Below are 23,982 nucleotides of genomic sequence, written 5' to 3'. Positions count from 1 at the left end.
TCAACTCTACCACACCCAGCAAACAAAACATCAACTCTACCACACCCAGCAAACAAAACATCAACTCTACCACACCCAGCAAACAAAACATCAACTCTACCACACCCAGCAAACAAAACATCAACTCTACCACACCCAGCAAACAAAACATCAACTCTACCACCCAGCAAACAAAACATCAACTCTACCACACCCAGCAAACAAAACATTAACTCTACCACCCAGCAAACAAAACATCAACTCTACCACACCCAGCAAACAAAACATCAACTCTACCACACCCAGCAAACAAAACATTAACTCTACCACACCCAGCAAACAAAACATCAACTCTACCACCCAGCAAACAAAACATCAACTCTACCACACCCAGCAAACAAAACATCAACTCTACCACACCCAGCAAACAAAACATCAACTCTACCACACCCAGCAAACAAAACATCAACTCTACCACACCCAGCAAACAAAACATCAACTCTACCACACCCAGCAAACAAAACATCAACTCTACCACACCCAGCAAACAAAACATCAACTCTACCACACCCACCAAACAAAACATCAACTCTACCACACCCAGCAAACAAAACATCAACTCTACCACCCAGCAAACAAAACATCAACTCTACCACACCCAGCAAACAAAACATCAACTCTACCACACCCACCAAACAAAACATCAACTCTACCACACCCAGCAAACAAAACATCAACTCTACCACACCCACCAAACAAAACATCAACTCTACCACACCCAGCAAACAAAACATCAACTCTACCACCCAGCAAACAAAACATCAACTCTACCACACCCAGCAAACACAACATCAACTCTACCACACCCAGCAAACAAAACATCAACTCTACCACCCACCATGGTGTATTTTGTATTATTGTGTATCATATGCAGGGCCCGAAATTAGCACTAGGGATGGGCATTTTAAGCAATTTAAATACTTGAGTACTCTCCTTCTATTATGAACGAGTACTCGAGTACTCCCGGGGGGGGGGGGGGTCTGTGTGATTACCGTACTATGGTAATGACTGAGCAGGGGTAATCTGCTGTGTGTGGGGCTGTTCACACATAACGTTTGCATTTTTGCATGGAGAAAGCGTTACCTGGAGCATGTGAGGAGAGGGACTGACTGACTGTGATATTAGGTGAGGTGACGTCTAAAGCCTACCTCAGACAGCATCTCCGATGGTTGGATGGATGGCATTAGCGATTCGGAGCGGACAATATTGTTGTGAAACAAGCGAAGGCTCAATTCCAATACATGTGCATTGTCCAGTATCATCCATTTTACTTTATGATCACTGTTACACTAACGTAAATCCACGGATTACAAGGTCCGGTGTTCTGCCAAAAAGTGAAAACTGACCACTGACCAGTGTGATTAACGTTACAGCTGCAGCTAAATAGTGATCACCATGAAGCGATTGTCTCCCAAAAAGCGATTTTTTCCCTCCACATTTCTTGTGACTAACGTTGTGGGAAACGACAGTGTAGTCAGTAAATTACTGCAAAGTTTTGAATGAGTTTTATCGGGCGTGCGCTATGAAGAAGCATGCATCTGTCTCTTTCGGGAGCATATCTTCAGCCACCATTTTCGGGATGAGCTGGAAAACCTCCGGTTAAAACTTTCAAAATAATGTTACTTAAACAAAAGTAAATAGCTTATGCACGTTGGAGGAGAAAAGGGTATTTCAACGAACGAAGCAGCAAACCTTGTATCAAAATACTCGTTGTGATGTTATATGGCGTGAAACTATGGCTCTAACGCATTACTCAAAATAAATAAGGTTACAACTTACGTTACAATAAGCCTTTTGAAATCAACAAAGCGGATGACGTACTTGTACATTCTGGCTGACTTGATGCCCGTGCAGTTCATGCTGCCAGATGCGTAGATTTAGACCATTTTTAAAGGGGTGGGGAGTGGGGCGAGTACCCGAACAGCGGAAACGTTACTCGAGTACTGACGTTATGAACGAGTACCCGAGTACTCGCGCCCATCCCTAATTAGCACCTGCCATCCCTAATTAGCACCTGCCATCCCTAATTAGCACCTGCCAAGCAACATTGGCGACCAGATTTTACGTTTGACGGGTGACGCTCAGGGGTCTACCCGCCGGGTCCCAAAATAGTCATAATGTAAAATTAAAACTGTGTGTTTTGGTGCGCAGCTAAAACGAGTGCTTTGTGAGACTGTCTCTAGTTTTCTGGCTGTTTCATTCTGGCTCTCCTGTATAGACCTTATTCGATTGACGTAACTCACGTACGCGCACGCCCACCGCCGCCATGTTGTCGACATAGCGCTGCAGCTCTCAAGTGACAGCCTATGTGAGAGCAGCGTTTATAGGAAGCTAGCCGCCTTTAGCGTTACCTGTATCGTTCCTGTTGTGTTCAGATGGTGACCTGCGTTATACATGGCTGTAGTAATGACAGCAATAAAGTCCCCGTGGTTTGTTTGTTTCGAGACTAAGGATACGCACAAAAAGGTGTGGACCAAAGCAACTCAGCAGGCAACTATAATATCAAAGCAAAAAATGAGCTGCTTAGAGTTTTAAAGGTAAATCAATTTAATAAGAAGTAATTTGTACCTGCGTACTTCACAGTTAACAAACAGTGTACATCTTCAAATAGGTGATACGGGCAAGGCACAAACGCAACGCGTTTCAACCGTTGGTTTTCATCAGGCTGTATGGGAGGGCGTCGGCCACCGCACCAGGTTAAATAGAGAACATAGCCTACGTGGCACAGGTAGTGTGGAGTGACGTGAAGGGGGCAGAGCCCTGACGTCAGAGGAAATGGTCTGCTCTACAAGGGTAGACAGAACTAGCAGAGATTCATACATGATGATATATTACAAAAATACTAATGCAAAAATAGGCTACATGTCACATCAATAATGCTGTAGGAAAATACAGGTCCTATCATGTTGATGTTAATGCCAAACATATCAGCAAAATCACGCAAGGATATGATGTAAGAATCACACAGAGTAATGCATCTAATTAATGAATAATATAAATATAAATATAGCATAACAGTAGGCATTCCAATACTACAGACTTCAAGATCTCCCTAAATAAAGCATGCAAGGTCCAGCTCCTCATTGAGTCCGTTAGGAGCGGAGGTATCCAGCCTGTGGATCCAGTGCGCTTCACGCTGGAGAAGCGTCCTGTCTAGGTCGCCACCCCTCGGGTGGGGTTTGACAATGTCTATGGCCCAGAAGCGGAGGTCTGAAACACTATGGTCGTGTCGAATAAAGTGATCCACGATAGGGGCCTTGGTGTCCTGGCGCCGGAGCGCGCTCTTGTGCTCCGTGATCCGTGTGCGTAACGGACGCAAGGTCTTCCCGATATACCAGAGCGGGCAGGGGCAAGAGATGGCATACACCACTCCCTGCGAGGCGCAGGTGGTAAGGTGTTTGAGATGGACGGTGTGTCCGTTGGGAAAAGTGAGTGTTTTAGCCTTGGTGGTCTGTGGGCAGCAAGCGCAGTGTCCGCACGGGAAATGACCTATAGGGGGAGGACGGGAATCGATCGTGGTTTGTGTTATTATGTTGGGGGTGACAAGCGTCTTGACTAGACAGTCCCTAATGTTCTGATTTCGGGAGAAGGCGATCCTGGGGGGTGTGGCAAAGACATCATGGACCTACCTGTGCCACGTAGGCTATGTTCTCTATTTAACCTGGTGCGGTGGCCGACGCCCTCCCATACAGCCTGATGAAAACCAACGGTTGAAACGCGTTGCGTTTGTGCCTTGCCCGTATCACCTATTTGAAGATGTACACTGTTTGTTAACACATTGAGTGCCAGCGACGCCATATGGCGTCATTAGAAATTTACCGTACAGTGCCAGCGACGCCAAATGGCGTCAGTAACTCCAAATTGTTTTTTTGACGGGGGGGGTGTCGATCTAAGCTTCTTACGTCGCCTCTAACAATATTGTAGCTATTGGAGGTCGATAACCTATTTTACAAACCCATTAGGTGGCGACAGCACTCTCCTGATCAGAGAAAAAGGAGCCAAACACACAGAAATAGTCACTGGGCAAAAGGAGGAAATCGCATCGCATCCGTCCGTATGCATCGACGTGCATGAAGCACAACGAGCACAATGCCAGCTGTGCCCCCAGCAGCAGCATCCGCTGTCACAACTGAGCACCTCCGTGTACGCTGCAACAGCACATTCACATAATCAGCCTTATTATTCCGAACTGGAAGCATGCGAGCCCGTGACAAACACACGCGGAACCAAAAAGCTGAATGTCGTGCACCATTCACTGTGTGTGCGCAGCAAACTCAGCAGAGACTGAGAGCCACCAGACACATAAGACACACCCAGGAGGCGTGTGCAGTTGAGGGGGGGGGGGGGGGGGAGCACGCAGAGCAGGCAGAGCAGCATACACTTCACCCAGACAGACCCAGACATCAGAAAATTAGCTTCAGAGTCAGTGATGTGCTTGAAATGTTTAATTTCACAAAAGGCTCATTATCTCAGCTCGTAGAAAAAAAGGGATGTTTTTGCTTCAATCAAGCTATCTTCTCCGGCTCATAACTAAAGAACGGAAAATGGGATCAATAAACTTTTTTTTGCAGGTGATAGAAGAGAGTCTCATCGTTATTTGTGCGTGTTCAGTGTTTACATAGTAATTATTAAAAAAATTATATGACTGTTTTAAAATGCATTGCGGCCTATGTGGCACAGCAAGCAACCTTTTGCCCAAGGGCCGTGGCACTCAAAGTGTTAACTGTGAAGTACGCAGGTACAAATTACTTCTTATTAAATTGATTTACCTTTAAAACTCTAAGCAGCTCATTTTTTGCTTTGAGACTAAGGATACGTCAGCAGCACAGGAGATGTGTGGATAGTTAGGAGAGACAGGTGAAACTTTCTGACAGCTCCTCACAGCAAAGTCTGTTCACCTCGTTTTTTCTTTTGTTTATTATTACAGGCATTAACGGCAGCATACAAACAACAACTCTGGGGTTTTTATTGCTGTCATCAACATCACTATTTTGTAATAGAACAGAAATGACAAGGCTGTTACTAGTTGTCAGCTGTATGTCAACAATATGGCGCCGTCTGGGGTTAGCGAATAAGGTCTATAGGCTACCAAACGTGACTCTGGAATGAAATGCAGTCATCAATTTAGCGGAGATAAAAAGCGTCTTTTTACCTCTGCTTAATTGACAGCCTACGTCAGGCGAATCAATCAATGAATCAATCGCTCGCGCTTGTTGCCGACGCTCGTCTGATATTAGGAGATTAATCAAAATGCTTACCACAAAGTAAGCCAAATGGGAGCCGAGAGCGAGTGCAGGAGAGCTGACGCAGGTGCCAGGTGTGGAGCACTGAGCTATGTCGATGGTGTGGAGTGGGAGTGGGAGAGATTAAGGTGCGTAGACTATTGCTGGAGATCCAAGTTGTGCGCTGTCTGCACTGACACTGTCGCAGTTATTACTTTTAGCTGCGTTGTTTTTTCATCAAGGCAATGTCCAGAAGATATGGGTTCATGAGTGTCTGCTACAGTAGGAGCGTGCATTAGGGCTAGGCGATATATCGAATATACTCGATGTATCGCGGCTTGTGCCACGTGAGATGTAGAAATGACTATATCGCGAACATTCAAGTATAATTGTCACGCATTGTTTATAACTTAAGCCGCCGGCATGACTCGCTTCACGTTTCCTCTTGCCAGCTCTCCCTCTCAAGGGAGAGCTCTGTCACACTTCAGGAAGGGAGGGGGAATCACATGGATACGTCAAACGCGTCAAACCGTGTCAGACACACCCGTCCCCACCAACCAACCCAAGCAGCTGGCAAAACATGGCCGCCTCCAGTGTGGCTGTTGACAGTTTCAAATTATAACAAAACAACCACTATTGCAATTTGCAATACATTTCTGGTTTCTGAGATTAGGGGAAAGTCTGAGCTGGCGTTACGCTAAACCAAACGTGGGGAGGAGGCACCGGATTTGTTTGGCGTTAACGTTAGCTGTTGTGGTGGCTAACGTTAGCTAGCTGGTTGTGGCTACCCAGTTGCAGGCAGCGCTCCACAAGCTTGTTGTGACCAAAATCCCCGCATTTAAAGCACTTCATACTCCCAGAGCTGGCGTAAATCATAGAGAACCTCATGCATTACTCAAAATGAAACGTCCAGGGTTTGTGTCTCCAAAAGCAACTAACGCTAACATTACATGCAAGGTAACGTGAAGCTAACGTAGCTAGCTGCGGGGCAGTCATGATCTATAAGGAAAACGAATGCGCACATTTACATAAAAGTCAACATCACAGTGTCTTTTCTTTAATCTAGAGGCATAATTTTTCAGTCAAAAGTGAAACGACAGATATGATGGCGTATAGTGAGGCTTTCCATGCCTCACTATAGAACTGGCCCCAATGCAAAATTCAGACAGCTTATATGTTGCCGTCATGCCAATAAGAGTCTAAATTTAATTTTTTATGTTTTATCTGCAGACTAAGGGTGTATTCACACCTATCTCGTTTGGGGCAGTTGTTCCGAAACGGAGAGCATTTTCCCCCTTGGTGCGGTTCGTTTGGGGGAGTGTGAACACAGCAATCGCACTCGGATGCGGGACAAAACAAGCGGACCGAGATCGCCAAGAAAGGGTGGTCTCGGTCCGCTTCCAAACGAACTCTGGTGCGGTTCGTTTGTGGTGAGAACGTGAGCCGACCTCGATCCGCCACAACAGCAGTAAACGGTGCGCATTTTTGGATAAACCAGCTGCCGTAGTCAGCTGCGCTGTGCGTAATGGCCTGAAGAACGAACATTTTTATCGTTTAAAAACAACATCTTTCAGATCCTGTTTTGGCGACTTGTGACTTGCATCGATAAACTTGGGGGGATTTTTGGATCATCACATCAGCAGTTTGAACTCAATCAACTTACCTCGGACCATGGGAGGGAAGCAACGTTAATGTGTTGAATCTCTAGGATTTTGCGTGCCTCTCTCTCCCTCTCTCTCGCTCTCTCTGGTCTCCATTCAATAAATGAAAACAAATCGTGGTAATCAGAGCCAGCCTTCTTTGTGATAAGATTGTCTGGTTCAATCAGACAATCAGACTGATTGCATGTCTTCCTCGAAATGTCCGTTATTATTAAATTATTTATTAATATTTTATTCCTGAGACAGGACAGGTGTTCATATAGCCTATGTCTCGGCTAATCCTCATCTCCGTGATAGTAGCCTAATAGCAGAATTTGCGAGGGTCTTTGATCTTCTATCTCCAAATTCCCAATAGCCTAAATAGGCTAAATAAATACATAGGCTTACATAGGCTACATAGCATACATTAATAAATAAATAAAGAACTTTCTCCCTCTCTCTCTCTCCCGATCCCTCCCTCTTTCTTTCTTTCTTTCTCTCTCTCTCTCTCCTCGCACGGCGGACGCCCGACATAGCCTAAAATGTAGGTCTAACAAAACGCATTTTTATAATCATATAGGAAAATCTCTGGGAATTATTTTGTCCATCCCGAGAGGCTATTAGCCTATCAGAGTCTCTGCTGGCCAATCCAGGAAGTTTGACAATACTATTTGGACCGTTTCATTTGTGGCTGTGTGAACACAAACGAACCAAGGCACAAATGCAACAATTGTATCAATTAAGTACCTGAATCGGAACAAAGCAAACGACCTACAGGTGTGAATACACCCTAAGCAGCTAGGCTTTCGGTTCTATAAAAGCCATTATTTTTGTATTGACTATTGAGTGATACACTTTACTAAAACAATCATATTATATCACAATAGTGATGTCAGATTTGCTTAGGTCAGAGCTATGGAATATTAAATCATCCATCTTTGCTCACTATATCTGCCCTTTCTTTCTTCTTCTTTTTTACCCCAGGTGTGCATAAAATACAGGTTAAGAACTTATGGAAAAGTCATGGAAATCCATTGGTCAAAATGTGTATGAACCCTGAAGGGTTAAATTGAGCATTTATGAGAGATTTCAAAAATATCGAGATATATATCGTGTATCGTGATATAGCCGAAAAACATCGCGATATTCTTTAGAGGCCATATCGCCCAGCCCTAGCGTGCATGTTACAATAACGTTTCAATAACGAAAGCGTCCTTACCGAGAATGACGTGTCTGTTGAGTGCCGACCAAATAAATATTCTTGCTGCAAAATCGGCCTCTTACACTTGAATATAGACTATAGAGCATACATGGGCAACATACGGCCCGCGGGCCGTATGCGGCCCGCAGGCGCCCCCTGTGTGGCCCGCGATGGAATTGCAAAAAAAAAAAAAAAAAAAAAAAATTTTTTTTTTTTTTTTTTTTACAGTGCACCTGAACGCAACATGCAAGATACCCGCTGAATAAGTGTCCAAATGTTCATGTCATTCTGGCCAATACTCTTCTGTTATAGCATTTCAGTCTGGAATATGGAATATATTTCAATAATATTTATGACTAAAAGGCTAAAAGTAATCTCATGTGTAAGAAATGACTGTTCTACATTGAAGTAGAAATTTAAATAATTAACTTGTTGGTTTTGGATTTATTTAGCTTCAAGAGTGCATTTTTGTTCTTGTGTGACCCTCAACACAGGCTTTGAGAATCCCGGGCCACTTACTGATACTTAAGCTTAAAATAACCCACTCATATTCTGATTTATTTCAAGAAAAACATTTCGGCTAGTGGAAATTCGAATTGGCTGGTAACTTTAAAATCTAGCAGCCATATTGGCAGGTGGTCAAAAAAGTTAATTTCAAGCACTGAAGAGGGAGAGCGGGTGGTGACATAGGAGTGAGTGAGAAAAGGATCAAATATTGGTGGTTAAGACTGAATAATGACATCACAACTGTTAATTTAAAATGAGTTATTCCTCTAAACCTGGCTTCAAATGCCCAAAATGTTTCGCGCTGGCGCCGTTCAGCCCTCAGCAAAAACTGGTAGCGAGGACATTTTTTTGTGGCCCTCTCTATCATCAAAGTTGCCCATCCATGGGTTACGGCGTGACAATATTTGTTCGCCCCCCGGCAACAATCTGGGTTTCTCATGTGGCCCCCCATGAAAAACAGTTGCCCACCCCTGCTATAGAGGCTATAAAGAATAGACTATAGAGAAATAAATGGATACATGGATTCTGGAACATTACTGGCTGCACCGAGCGGAATCCCTGATGTAGGCTATATGTGACAAAAATGATATATTATTTTGGCCGGTAAAAAAGTATGCCATCTACCCGTCACCTGGTGGGTGAGTCAAAAATTGTATTTAATTTGTGTATGCTGAATTGAAGAATGGCTCCTACTAGAGGTGCTCCGATCGATCGACACGCCATCGGAATCTGCCGATTTTGGCCTCAAATATGCGATCGGCAGTTTGCAGATATTGCTTTATTGTTGCCGATCTATGCAGCCGATCATGCTGCACGTGAGGAACATGAGACAGCCCATTTCTCCGCAGAGTTATGGTGTAAAAAAAAACATTTTCATGATAGAAAATGTCTATCGTTTCACTTTCATATTGTGCTCGTTTATATAATTTTGTTGCAAATCACACGCTTTGCTTTCGTCAGTGTTTTTTTTAGTCACCTCACCTCCACACCACACCAGACAACACGCCCCTTGCGTCTTTGAGTCACACAAATCAGCCGGTGAGTAGAGCAGGGATAAGTTACCTCCAGTCCTACCGCCTACCGAGGCATTTACGTTGTGTTAAGTCCACGTTTGATCCATATTTGCGTGTGTCCTCTTAACGTTAAACCGCGCAAAACATTTCCTCTCATCCTCTCGTCATCACAAGGAAATCCATTGAGGAGCCGACAGACTTGACAACAGCTGTTCTAATCTTGTAATCAACTGGCCAACTAATTAACCAACCTGAACTGACAACAGCAGTCACCAGCCGTGCGTTGGCAAAGCTTTGGTTAATAGCTTTGGTTAGCTTTAGCAGCTTTAGCTTATAAATCTATAAAATAGTTTCCTTTGGTCTGAAGTTATTTTCCTTGTGTAACAGGGAAATCCCAGAATGGAGTATTTTTGTTGAGTGAACTGAACTGCATTGAACTGGTAACATGGAAATCCCGAAGTGGAATATTTTTCTTCCTTTAAACTGAACAGAGGGAACTGGAGTGAACTATAAAGAACATTCTTAGTTCTAGCCGTTTCTACTCTCAACACAGTCTTGTGCTCCAATTATCTCACAAAAAGAAATCATGTTGGTGGTTTCCTTTAGCCTACACAATATAAAATATTGATGTAGAAAAAAAGAAAATCTGCTGCACTTTCAATTTGATGCAGCATGAGATGTAGGCCTATATGTCAAATAGAAACTGTTCTATAATAGACTGCTATAGCTGCTTTTTTTTTTATTATCGGTGATCGGTTGGGCAGATATTTCTCATGGGCGATCGTTGATCGGTGGCAAAAAAACGTGATCGGAGCACCCATAGCTCCTACTGGTTCCTCTTAAATGATGTATGCACGTTTGCCAATGAGCAAAGCAACATTGACTGGCCAGTATTTTTGAATAGAGTTTGGCTGGCATGACATTCTCTCCTTCAACGTAAAGCTGTTTCAGCCAGGAATGTGGAGGCCAGAATTAGTACATGTAAACAGTAAACACCACGGGCTGCAACAGGAAATGGACTCTCTATTTCTTGTCACACCATTTTTACATGTCTTCTTGCAGAAAACACATGGTTTTCGTGTGTGTCTGTCTGTCTGTCTGTCTGTCTGTCTGTCTGTGTGTGTGTGTGTGTGTGTCTGTGTCTGTGGGTGTGTGTGTGTGTGTGTGAATGTGAGTGTGAGTGTGTGTGTGTGTGTGTGTGTGTGTGAGTGTGAGTGTGTGTGTGTGTGTGTGTGTGAGTGTGTGTGTGTGTGTGTGTGTGTGTGTGTGTGTGTGTGTGTGTCAGGGGTATTGGGTTCATCCTTTGGTCACTCTCCATGTTCAGGCCTGACCAGTTGTCTGTGTCACGAGGGGTGAAGGGGGGGTGGACAGTGTTCCCACCAGAGTCTGTGCAGCTGTCCTCTCTTCCCTCTCCTTCTTCCGTCTCACACACACACTCACACACACACACGCACACACACACACACACACACACACACACACACACACACACACACACACACACACACACACCCCTTTTTCATGTCAATTTGGGTGACTTCTGTGATTTGTCCAGATCAGAGGGATTTTTTTCAATGGGTGGGGGCGTATGGGCCACTGCTGAATCTAGGATTACGTCATTGATTAGGAGTATAGCCAGTCAGAAGACGAGGGCGGGTCTTGCCAAGTGAGGTCCAGCTCTGGTGGCATCTATAATACTATGCTAACGTTAAAACCAGAGAAGACAAACAAACATGGACTAAATATGCGTGGACTGAATACGGGTGGAGACGACAAACCTGTTTGACAATTAGTGCGTTATATTAACCTGTTTGCTCTGCAATGTCACACAACCAGCAGAGAGAGAGTTTTCTTTCCACGTGAGGTAGGCTAGCTCATCCCAGACACACAGTGTCGCTATGCTGAAGCTGCACTCCCATCTGTTGTGTCGTGCCAAAAAGTGATTACCTGTATCGCGCAGGTAACGTTACAACTAACGTTACAGCTGTGTTTATCTGCTTCAAACAGTAATAACGTGCAAACGCACGTCACTTGATGTCCGTGGTAACGGCAACAAGGCATGTTGTGAGACTTTAGCATCTCTTGTATTAACTGAATAAAGTGGCCAAACAAGTGTTTGCATAGCATAATCAGGCATTAACGTTATATTTACTGTACATGATTAGGCAGTATTATAGTATTGTTTCTGATGTTTATGCGTTTGGTGATATATAAAAGGGAGCATGTGGGCAATGTTTGTTCTCTGTTAAGATTTTTGTCCCACTGATCAGTGATGTCATAAGGGCACGCGCACACACACACACACACACACACACACACACACACACACACACACACACAAGGAGGCATTGTGACATCACTGATGTCATCAGTGATGTCATAAGGGGCACCCAGCCACCCACTGCTGATGTCATCAGTGATGTCATAAGACTGATGATGTCATTAGTGATGTCATAAGGGGGCACACACACACACCCGCCCGCATGTAAACTTAAGGGCAATAACATTTTGTGAGCAACATACACACACACCTGCACGCGCGCCAATAGGGCAGGCGAGCTCACGCAACAGCCGAGCTGTGGGCAGCGAGCCCGTGCAGCGGGTGAGCCTAGGTATCAAGCGTACGTAGCGTGCGAGATGCCTAGTATCCTTATATAAGCCTGTTTGGAAACTAGACTATAATGAACATTATTTATGGATGGGTTTTTATATAAAATAAAGAAAATATTTCGCAGTTAGTCTGAACTGCATATTTTTTAACCTGCTCTGAGCCCTGGGTTATAACCATTCCAGTCCATTTTACAAGTTTAAAAAGCTGCAATTTGACGGAAACCACTTTTTGGCACAATATATTTTGATCACATCAAACGGGGACACTACAGCGACCCACATACGCTAGTTGCATATAACATGTAATGAGCATGCTTTTTCTACAAGCATGATGTATAGAGAGGAGTAAACACGTTAATTCATATTGTCACCAAAGAACAAATTGAACCTGCTGATGTGATTTTGTGATTAATCAATGGTTATGGTTCACACATGCTCTAGGTGCCTAATGGCTATTAGAGTTCACAATATGTAGGCAGGCTGTCTCTAATGGCTCTGGCTCACTGTATTCACCTTTTTCTTTGCCCATACAAGGACGCTTCTGCATGACGTCATTTCGTAATCGTCTTTCCGGTTTTAAACACGGAAGTAGAGTACGCCTACCGCAGTCAAGTTTTAATATTTGTCGGGTGAGAACTTAACATATATGTGACCAGTTTATCAGAATAACGCCTATTGGAAATCTTTAATGAGCAGCGAGGACCGGGAGCGCTGGCTGTGCTGACACCGGTCGGACTAGCTATCTGTCAAACCCCACTGTAGTTAGGCTACTGGCAGTGAGAAAACACTGTCGACGTGCTTTTGTAACCAACGTTAAATGCCGACCGGGTACAGCCATCGGCTCCTCGCAGCAGTAACGTTATGAACATGTAACTGAAGTTGGCCGCAGTGTAGCTTAATTCTGAATGTTGCCAAACTTCATTCATACTGACGTTTTATTTTGAAAATGGCCGCCAACTAGCGCTGAACCGGAAGAACAAATACGTTGCGTCAAACGCGGAAGAGAGAAAAAGTGGGCGTGGTGAATAAGGTGAATAGAGGCCTACAAGTCTTTGATGTTACCAGTTAATACAAACCTGTGCACATGGTTTACTAATCCATGGGCATGGTTTAGGAGTAAATTATAATAAAACTGTGCCCACTGATTTACCATATTGTTTTTGTACCATGTGACCCCTGGGAGGCTCCACAGTTCTCCTTGTTGCACTATATAGATGAATGATGCTGCTGTGTGTTTCATTCTCATTCAGCAGCACAGACATGTGTCAGTTGCTTTCGTTCTTGTCATTGGACTAGTTTTAGTGAAATAACTGTTGCGATGGTGTAGTGTGCCACCTACTGTACCATGATGTGCAGTGTGCCACTTACTGTACCATGATGTGCAGTGTGCCACCTACTGTACCACATGCAGTGTGCCACCTACTGTACCACATGCAGTGTGCCACCTACTGTACCACGTGCAGTGTGCCACCTACTGTACCACATGCAGTGTGCCACCTACTGTACCACGTGCAGTGTGCCACCTACTGTACTACGTGCAGTGTGCCACCTACTGTACCACATGCAGTGTGCCACCTACTGTACTACATGCAGTGTGCCACCTACTGTACTACATGCAGTGTGCCACCTACTGTACCACATGCAGTGTGCCACCTACTGTACCACGTGCAGTGTGCCACCTACTGTACCACATGCAGTGTGCCACCTACTGTACTACATGCAGTGTGCCACCTACTGTACCACCACATGCAGTGTGCCACCTACTGTACTACATGCAGTGTGCCACCTACTGTACCACATGCAGTGTGCCACCTACTGTACCACATGCAGTGTGCCACCTACTGTACCACATGCAGTGTGCCACCTACTGTACCAGGACGTGCAGTGTGCCACCTACTGTACTACATGCAGTGTGCCACCTACTGTACCACCACATGCAGTGTGCCACCTACTGTACCAGGACGTGCAGTGTGCCACCTACTGTACCACATGCAGTGTGCCACCTACTGTACCACCACGTGCAGTGTGCCACCTACTGTACCACATGCAGTGTGCCACCTACTGTACCACATGCAGTGTGCCACCTACTGTACCACATGCAGTGTGCCACCTACTGTACCACATGCAGTGTGCCACCTACTGTACCACATGCAGTGTGCCACCTACTGTACCACGTGCAGTGTGCCACCTACTGTACCACATGCAGTGTGCCACCTACTGTACTACATGCAGTGTGCCACCTACTGTACCACATGCAGTGTGCCACCTACTGTACCACATGCAGTGTGCCACCTACTGTACCACATGCAGTGTGCCACCTACTGTACCACGTGCAGTGTGCCACCTACTGTACCACATGCAGTGTGCCACCTACTGTACTACATGCAGTGTGCCACCTACTGTACCACATGCAGTGTGCCACCTACTGTACCACATGCAGTGTGCCACCTACTGTACCACGTGCAGTGTGCCACCTACTGTACCACATGCAGTGTGCCACCTACTGTACTACATGCAGTGTGCCACCTACTGTACCACATGCAGTGTGCCACCTACTGTACCACATGCAGTGTGCCACCTACTGTACCACATGCAGTGTGCCACCTACTGTACTACATGCAGTGTGCCACCTACTGTACTACATGCAGTGTGCCACCTACTGTACCACATGCAGTGTGCCACCTACTGTACCACATGCAGTGTGCCACCTACTGTACCACGTGCAGTGTGCCACCTACTGTACCACGTGCAGTGTGCCACCTACTGTACCACCACATGCAGTGTGCCACCTACTGTACCACGTGCAGTGTGCCACCTACTGTACCACATGCAGTGTGCCACCTACTGTACCAGGACGTGCAGTGTGCCACCTACTGTACCACATGCAGTGTGCCACCTACTGTACCACATGCAGTGTGCCACCTACTGTACCACGTGCAGTGTGCCACCTACTGTACCACGTGCAGTGTGCCACCTACTGTACCACGTGCAGTGTGCCACCTACTGTACCACGTGCAGTGTGCCACCTACTGTACCACGTGCAGTGTGCCACCTACTGTACCACGTGCAGTGTGCCACCTACTGTACCACCACGTGCAGTGTGCCACCTACTGTACCACCACGTGCAGTGTGCCACCTACTGTACCACATGCAGTGTGCCACCTACTGTACCGCCACATGCAGTGTGCCACCTACTGTACCAGGACGTGCAGTGTGCCACCTACTGTACCACGTGCAGTGTGCCACCTACTGTACCACATGCAGTGTGCCACCTACTGTACTACATGCAGTGTGCCACCTACTGTACCACATGCAGTGTGCCACCTACTGTACCACCACATGCAGTGTGCCACCTACTGTACCAGGACGTGCAGTGTGCCACCTACTGTACCACATGCAGTGTGCCACCTACTGTACCACGACGCCACCACAGCTCACTCTCCTCCTCTATCGACGTGTGCATAATAAATACAGTATCTGTATTCTCTACTGCAGCAGGTGTTTGGGGCACTTGTGCTGTGGACGCTGTCTGGGTTTGTTTTTCCAGTCCCATCTTGACAAAGTATGCAGCGATACTTTTTTAAATTTGTCACCAGCTGCTGCTGTCATCCCCTCACACACCCCGTGGCCACCTCTCTCCCTTCACACTGTGTAGCTCCCCGGCAACAACAGGTGACACAGGCTCTTTCCACGGGTCACCACGGTAGCTCTTTCTTTTCTCTCTCTCTTTTATGTGCTTGTTACAATATCAGTACCTGGGAAATTAAAGGGATACCCCAACATTTTTGGGAGATTCGCCTATTTGCCATATTGTCGACGGTCAAATTTGGAGAATGTGGATGCCTTTATCGTCACTGTGTGTGTGCGCTACAAAGAGCGGTACCAGACCTCACTGCTAATGAGCTTAGCTCTGCAGTGGCAGTCTATGGTACTTTTGCCTACTCCCAAATTATACATTCCAACAGCGGCAGAAACACTCACATGTACATGTTGTGACTCGTGTACGCCATGAAATAATCCAAAGTTACTGGGAAAACGGTCATTTTCAAAGTAAATCCACACACCCAGAACTAAACAAAGATTAACCAAACTAACCAAGAGTCACTGAAGTTACTTCCTCGTTTGCCATGTGGCACATGCACTGTGTGCAGTCGTCAGTACAATGCATGCACACTGCACACAGCGCATGTGCCACATGACAAACGAGGAAGTAACTTCAGTTATACTCGGTTACTCTTTGTTTGGTTCTGGGTGTGTGGATTTACTATGGAATGTTTCATGTAACTTTGGATTATGATTTCACCGCATGGTGAGTACACGAGTCACAACATGTACATGGTGAGTACACGAGTCACAACATGTACATGGTGAGTACACGAGTCACAACATGTACATGGTGAGTACACGAGTCACAACATGTACATGGTGAGTACACGAGTCACAACATGTACATGTTGAGTACACGAGTCACAACATGTACATGGTGAGTACACGAGTCACAACATGTACATGTTGAGTACACGAGTCACAACATGTACATGGTGAGTACACGAGTCACAACATGTACATGTTGAGTACACGAGTCACAACATGTACATGGTGAGTACACGAGTCACAACATGTACATGGTGAGTACACGAGTCACAACATGTACATGGTGAGTACACGAGTCACAACATGTACATGGTGAGTACACGAGTCACAACATGTACATGGTGAGTACACGAGTCACAACATGTACATGGTGAGTACACGAGTCACAACATGTACATGGTGAGTACACGAGTCACAACATGTACATGGTGAGTACACGAGTCACAACATGTACATGGTGAGTACACGAGTCACAACATGTACATGGTGAGTACACGAGTCACAACATGTACCGGTACATGTTGAGTACACGAGTCACAACATGTACATGGTGAGTACACGAGTCACAACATGTACATGGTGAGTACACGAGTCACAACATGTACATGGTGAGTACACGAGTCACAACATGTACATGGTGAGTACACGAGTCACAACATGTACATGGTGAGTACACGAGTCACAACATGTACATGTTGAGTACACGAGTCACAACATGTATATGGTGAGTACACGAGTCACAACATGTACATGGTGAGTACACGAGTCACAACATGTACATGTTGAGTACACGAGTCACAACATGTACATGGTGAGTACACGAGTCACAACATGTACATGTTGAGTACACGAGTCACAACATGTACATGGTGAGTACACGAGTCACAACATGTACATGTTGAGTACACGAGTCACAACATGTACATGGTGAGTACACGAGTCACAACATGTACATGTTGAGTACACGAGTCACAACATGTACATGGTGAGTACACGAGTCACAACATGTACATGTTGAGTACACGAGTCACAACATGTACATGGTGAGTACACGAGTCACAACATGTACATGGTGAGTACACGAGTCACAACATGTACATGTTGAGTACACGAGTCACAACATGTACATGGTGAGTACACGAGTCACAACATGTACATGTTGAGTACACGAGTCACAACATGTACATGGTGAGTACACAAGTCACAACATGTACATGGTGAGTACACGAGTCACAACATGTACATGGTGAGTACACGAGTCACAACATGTACATGTTGAGTACACGAGTCACAACATGTACATGTTGAGTACACGAGTCACAACATGTACATGGTGAGTACACGAGTCACAACATGTACATGTGAGTGTTTCTGGTGCTGTGGGAATGTGTATTTTTGGGCGACTGAATGGGATTACGCAAAAGTACCATAGACTGCCAATGTAGAGCTAAGCTACGTAGCAGTGAGGGCTGTACCACAGTTTATACTGCACACAGATTGAAAATAAAGCCATGTACATACAGTACTAGTTTACTACCTGCAGTATGGCAAATGGCCTAAACCACACATGGGCAAAATACATGCGGCCCGCGGGCCGCATGTATTCTGCAATTGTATGGAATTGCATACAAAAAAAATAAAAATTACAGTGCACCTGAACGCAACAGGCAAGATACCCGCTGAATAAGTGTCCAAATGTTCATGTCATTCTGGCCAATACTCCACTTCTGTTATAACATTTCAGTCTGGAATATGGAATATCTTTCAATAATCTTTATGACTAAAAGGCTACATTGAAGTAGAAATTTAAATAATTAACTTGTTGGTTTTGGATTTATTTAGCTTCAAGAGTGAATTTTTGTTTGTGACCATCAACACAGGCTTTGAGAATCCCGGGCCACTTACTGATACTTATGCTTAAATTAACCCACTCATATTCTGGTTTATTTCAAGAAAAACATTTCGGCTAGTGGAAATTCTAATTGGCTAGTAACTTTAAAATCTAGCAGCCATATTGGCTGGTGGTCAAAAAAGTTAATTTCAAGCCCTGAGAGCAGGTGGTGACATAGGAGTGAGTGAGAAAAGGATCAAATATTGGTGGTTAAGACTGAATAATGACATCACAACTGTTCATTTAAAATGAGTTATTCCTCTAAACCTGGCTTCAAATGCCCCAAATCTTTCGCGCTGGCGCCGTTCGGCCCTCAGCAAAACCTCGTAGCGAGGACAATTTTGTGGCCCTCTCTATCATCAAAGTTATCCATCCATGGGTTACGGCATGACAATATGTGTTCGGCCCCTGGCAACAATCTGGGTTTCTCATGTGGCCCCCCATGAACAATAGTTGCCCCCCCCCTGGCCTAAACTCTCAAACGGTTGGCATGTCCCTTTAAGCTTTCCAGTCATAGGTAACAGTGAAATTGTTGGCTTAAGTGAGAGTGGTGCGGTGTAACATTTCTCTTGGTGAAAAGTATGTATATGCGTGCATGTGTGTGTGTGTGTGTGTGTGTGTGTGTGTGTGTGCGCACACACACGCGTGTCTGTGTGCATATGTCATGGGACTCCTGTCATCTAGTCAGCTGTAGCTAATGGCGCTGCAATGTAATGCCAAAACAGACCCCAGAGTCAGACTATTATATACCCCAGGGTCAGACTATTATATACCCCAGAGTCAGACTATTATATACACCAGGGTCAGACTATTATATACACCAGGGTCAGACTATTATATCCACCAGGGTCAGACTATTATATACACCAGGGTCAGACTATTATATCCACCAGGGTCAGACTATTATATACCCCAGGGTCAGACTATTTTATGCCCCAGAGTCAGACTATTATATGCCCCAGAGTCAGACTATTCTATACCCCAGAGTCAGACTATTATATACACCAGAGTCAGACTATTTTATACCCCAGAGTCAGGCTATTCTATACACCAGAGTCAGACTATTATATACCTCAGAGTCAGGCTATTCTATACACCAGAGTCAGACTATTTTATACCCCAGAGTCAGACTATTATATACCCCAGAGTCAGACTATTATATACACCAGAGTCAGACTATTTTATACCCCAGAGTCAGGCTATTCTATACACCAGAGTCAGACTATTATATACCTCAGAGTCAGGCTATTCTATACACCAGAGTCAGACTATTTTATACCCCAGAGTCAGACTATTATATACCCCAGAGTCAGACTATTATATACACCAGAGTCAGACTATTTTATACCCCAGAGTCAGACTATTATATACCCCAGACCCAGAGTCAGACTATTATATACCCCAGAGTCAGACTATTATATACACCAGAGTCAGACTATTCTATGCCTCAGGGTCAGACTATTATATACACCAGAGTCAGACTATTATATACCTCAGAGTCAGGCTATTATATACACCAGAGTCAGGCTATTCTATACACCAGAGTCAGGCTATTCTATGCCTCAGGGTCAGACTATTATATACACCAGAGTCAGACTATTATATACCTCAGAGTCAGGCTATTATATACACCAGAGTCAGGCTATTATATACACCAGAGTCAGGCTATTATATACCTCAGAGTCAGGCTATTATATACACCAGAGTCAGACTATTATATGCCCCAGAGTCAGACTATTATATACACCAGAGTCAGGCTATTATATACCTCAGAGTCAGGCTATTATATACACCAGAGTCAGACTATTATATACACCAGAGTCAGGCTATTCTATGCCTCAGGGTCAGACTATTATATACACCAGAGTCAGACTATTATATACCTCCGAGTCAGGCTATTATATACACCAGAGTCAGACTATTATATACACCAGAGTCAGGCTATTCTATACACCAGAGTCAGGCTATTCTATACCCCAGAGTCAGGCTATTATATACCTCAGAGTCAGACTATTTTATACACCAGAGTCAGACTATTATATACCCCAGAGTCAGGCTATTATATGCCCCAGAGTCAGACTATTATATACACCAGAGTCAGGCTATTCTATACACCAGAGTCAGACTATTATATACACCAGAGTCAGACTATTATATACACCAGAGTCAGGCTATTCTATACACCAGAGTCAGACTATTATATACCCCAGAGTCAGACTATTATATACACCAGAGTCAGACTATTATATACACCAGAGTCAGACTATTATATACCTCAGAGTCAGGCTATTCTATACACCAGAGTCAGACTATTATATACACCAGAGTCAGACTATTATATACCCCAGAGTCAGACTATTATATACCCCAGAGTCAGACTATTATATACCTCAGAGTCAGGCTATTCTATACCCCAGAGTCAGGCTATTATATACCCCAGAGTCAGGCTATTATATACACCAGAGTCAGACTATTATATACCTCAGAGTCAGGCTATTATATACACCAGAGTCAGACTATTATATACCCCAGAGTCAGACTATTATATACACCAGAATCAGACTATTATATACCTCAGAGTCAGGCTATTATATACACCAGAGTCAGACTATTATATACCTCAGAGTCAGACTATTATATACCCCAGAGTCAGACTATTATATACCTCAGAGTCAGGCTATTATATACCCCAGAGTCAGACTATTATATAGCTCAGAGTCAGGCTATTATATACCCCAGAGTCAGACTATTATATACCTCAGAGTCAGGCTATTATATACACCAGAGTCAGACTATTATATACCTCAGAGTCAGGCTATTATATACCCCAGAGTCAGACTATTATATAGCTCAGAGTCAGACTATTATATACCCCAGAGTCAGACTATTATATACACCAGAGTCAGACTATTATATACCCCAGAGTCAGACTATTATATACCCCAGAGTCAGACTATTATATACCCCAGAGTCAGGCTATTCTATACCCCAGAGTCAGGCTATTATATACCCCAGAGTCAGGCTATTCTATACCCCAGAGTCAGACTATTATATACCCCAGAGTCAGACTATTCTATACCCCAGAGTCAGACTACTATACACCCCAGAGAGTATACCCCTGGACATTGGACACAATCTTCATCATTTTGGCTCTGTACACCACCACACTGGACTTTAAATGAAACAATAAATATGAGCTTTAACTGCAGACTTCCAGCTTTAATTCAGGGCCAGGTATTTACATCCAGATCAGGTGAACGCTGTAGGAATTACAATACATTTTAAGGGACCAAAATGACATTTTAAGGGACCAAAATGACATTTTAAGGGACCAAATAGTTGGACAAACTAACTTACCGTAATCATGCAATCGTCCAAATGGGTTCTGAAGTATTTGATTAAATATGAGCAGATAATATTGTCCGAAACACTTCAGAATTGATTCTGCTGCTGTTGTCAGCAGTTGCATCATCAATAAATACAAGGGAACCAGGGACAAGGGAAATGGAACTGGCAGTCATACATGTCCACAGGCGTGAGCATGTATGATAGAAGTGATTCCCTTGCATTTACAGTATTGATGATGTGACTACTGACAACAGCAGCAGGATGAATTCTCAAGTGCTCAAGCTGTCAGAACAGCTGTAGCAGGCTGATAACAGGTTAACTGACGGGGCATGATGCCTCTACACTGACTTCTTTCTTTCAAACAGCCAGACCTCTGCTGTGACCAGGCCTAATCTTTATCCCATGACCACTATTGCATCGACGTTACATAACATTGAATTATGCTATGTTGAGTGTGTGTGTGTGCGTCTGTGTCTGTGTCTGTTTGTTTTGGACAGTGTTGGGGGGTAACTCATTACAAAACTAACATATTACATGTAATATATTACTTTTAGCAGTAACTCAGTAATATACCTTATTACTTATAGGATTTCAGTAATATTATACCAGTTACTTTGTCAAGTAACACAAGTTACAAATTGAGTTAATTTTTTTTTTAATCAAAGCACATATTTAAAAAAAGATACAATAATTTCCTAATCAAACTGTGTGTTTTTATGCAAATAACCACTACAGATAACAATAACAAAGGAAAAGAATAACATTTTGAGTTTTGGATTGTTTACACTATGACTTGAAGGCAGTTGAAATAATTTTTCGGGATGGTTCCGGGGCGGCGATGTCATTCTGCTGCTGCTGTTGTTTTGGTAAAAGTAATGCAAAAGTAGTGTAATAAGTAACGAGTTACTCTACACAGAAAGAAATATTGTAAAGTAACTTATTACTTTCAAATGAAAGTAACTAGTAATATTTAGTATATTACATTTTGAAAGTAACTTGCCCAACACTGGTTTTGGGTTGCAGTTTATTGAAGTTTGGTTAGAGCTAGGGATGTCAACGGTTAACCGTTAATCGATTAACCGTCGCTAACGTCGTTGTTCGGTTATTGCTGTCGGTCTATCAGTTAATATTAAAAAAAAAAAAAAAAAAAATTTTTTTTTTTTTTTTTTTTTTAGTCTATTTACTCAATGAGCTCATGCCCAAACAAGGCGTGTCTATTTAGATGCTGAAATGTTAATGCTTTTTGTGTTAGAAATTCTAACACAAAAAGAATTTGTGTTGAAATGTTGATGCTTTTTGTTAATGCTTGTTAATGCTTTTTGTGTAACATTTCAGCATCTAAATAGACACGCCTTGTTTGGGCATGAGCTCATTGAGTAAATAGACAAAAAAAATTTTTTTTTTTTTTTTTTTTTTAATATTAAAAAATTATGAATTAACCGATAGGTTAATCGATTATTAGCGTCGGTTAATCGAAAGTGAAATTAACCGAAAATTGACATCCCTAGTTAGAGCACAGTGTGTCACTGGTTTAAAAATAGAGGGATATTTTCTGAGCTATCGCCAAATGCACCCTCACACCCCTCAGTGATGTGATGTTGATGTCCATTTATGCTGCCTTGTCAAAAAAATGCTTGCGCTACACGATGTAAAAATGCGACATTATCTGTAAAGGGGACATTCGTGGTTAGATGTACCCATAGTTCCAATTTCATTACCATATCTTGAGGTGAGCGGTCAAGCGACCCTTTTCAAAATGTTTTTTTTTCCCTTTTTTGCATAATTTTGGAGTGTCATTTAGCCCCCTTCCCACAAGTTAAAATGACATGGTTCATACCAATGGATATCTTAGATCACCTAGTTTAATATGATGGCAGATACTTTGCTCTGGCTCTAAATCTAAGCCCACTACAGCCATTTGATTTCAGAAATCAGGAGATTAACGGGAAAATGATTGTTCGGGAGCACGGCGGGAGGAAGAGTTAAAAATAGTGAGACTCCCACGAAAATGTGGTGTTGGCATGTATGCTGTTTTGAGGTGTATTGTGTACTTTGTTTAAATTATTATTAATGAGTGATTTCTCTCTTTCTACAGGTGATGTGTCCCCCATCAGTATGTCCCCTATTAGCCAATCAC

At 43.7% G+C, this 23,982-nt stretch overlaps 1 protein-coding gene across 1 annotated transcript in view; it reads left to right on the top strand.

Annotated features, from left to right (window-relative positions):
* LOC310790237 (storkhead-box protein 2-like) overlaps nucleotides 1-23,982 on the top strand; it is a gene marked incomplete at both ends in the record, with an annotated part of 139,872 nt that overhangs the window by 78,263 nt on the left and 37,627 nt on the right. The window contains one exon of the mRNA XM_083651908.1: nucleotides 23,941-23,982. This exon is cut by the window's right edge and continues 111 nt beyond it. Coding sequence (XP_083508034.1) covers nucleotides 23,941-23,982 — 42 coding nt within the window. The remainder of the gene's footprint in view (nucleotides 1-23,940) is intronic.

This window comes from Poromitra crassiceps, assembly GCF_964638095.1.
Source record: "Poromitra crassiceps genome assembly, chromosome: 15".
Taxonomy (NCBI): Eukaryota; Metazoa; Chordata; class Actinopteri; order Beryciformes; family Melamphaidae; genus Poromitra; species Poromitra crassiceps.
Note: the sequence above shows the minus strand (reverse complement) of the source record. Positions and strands in the feature narration are given on the sequence as shown.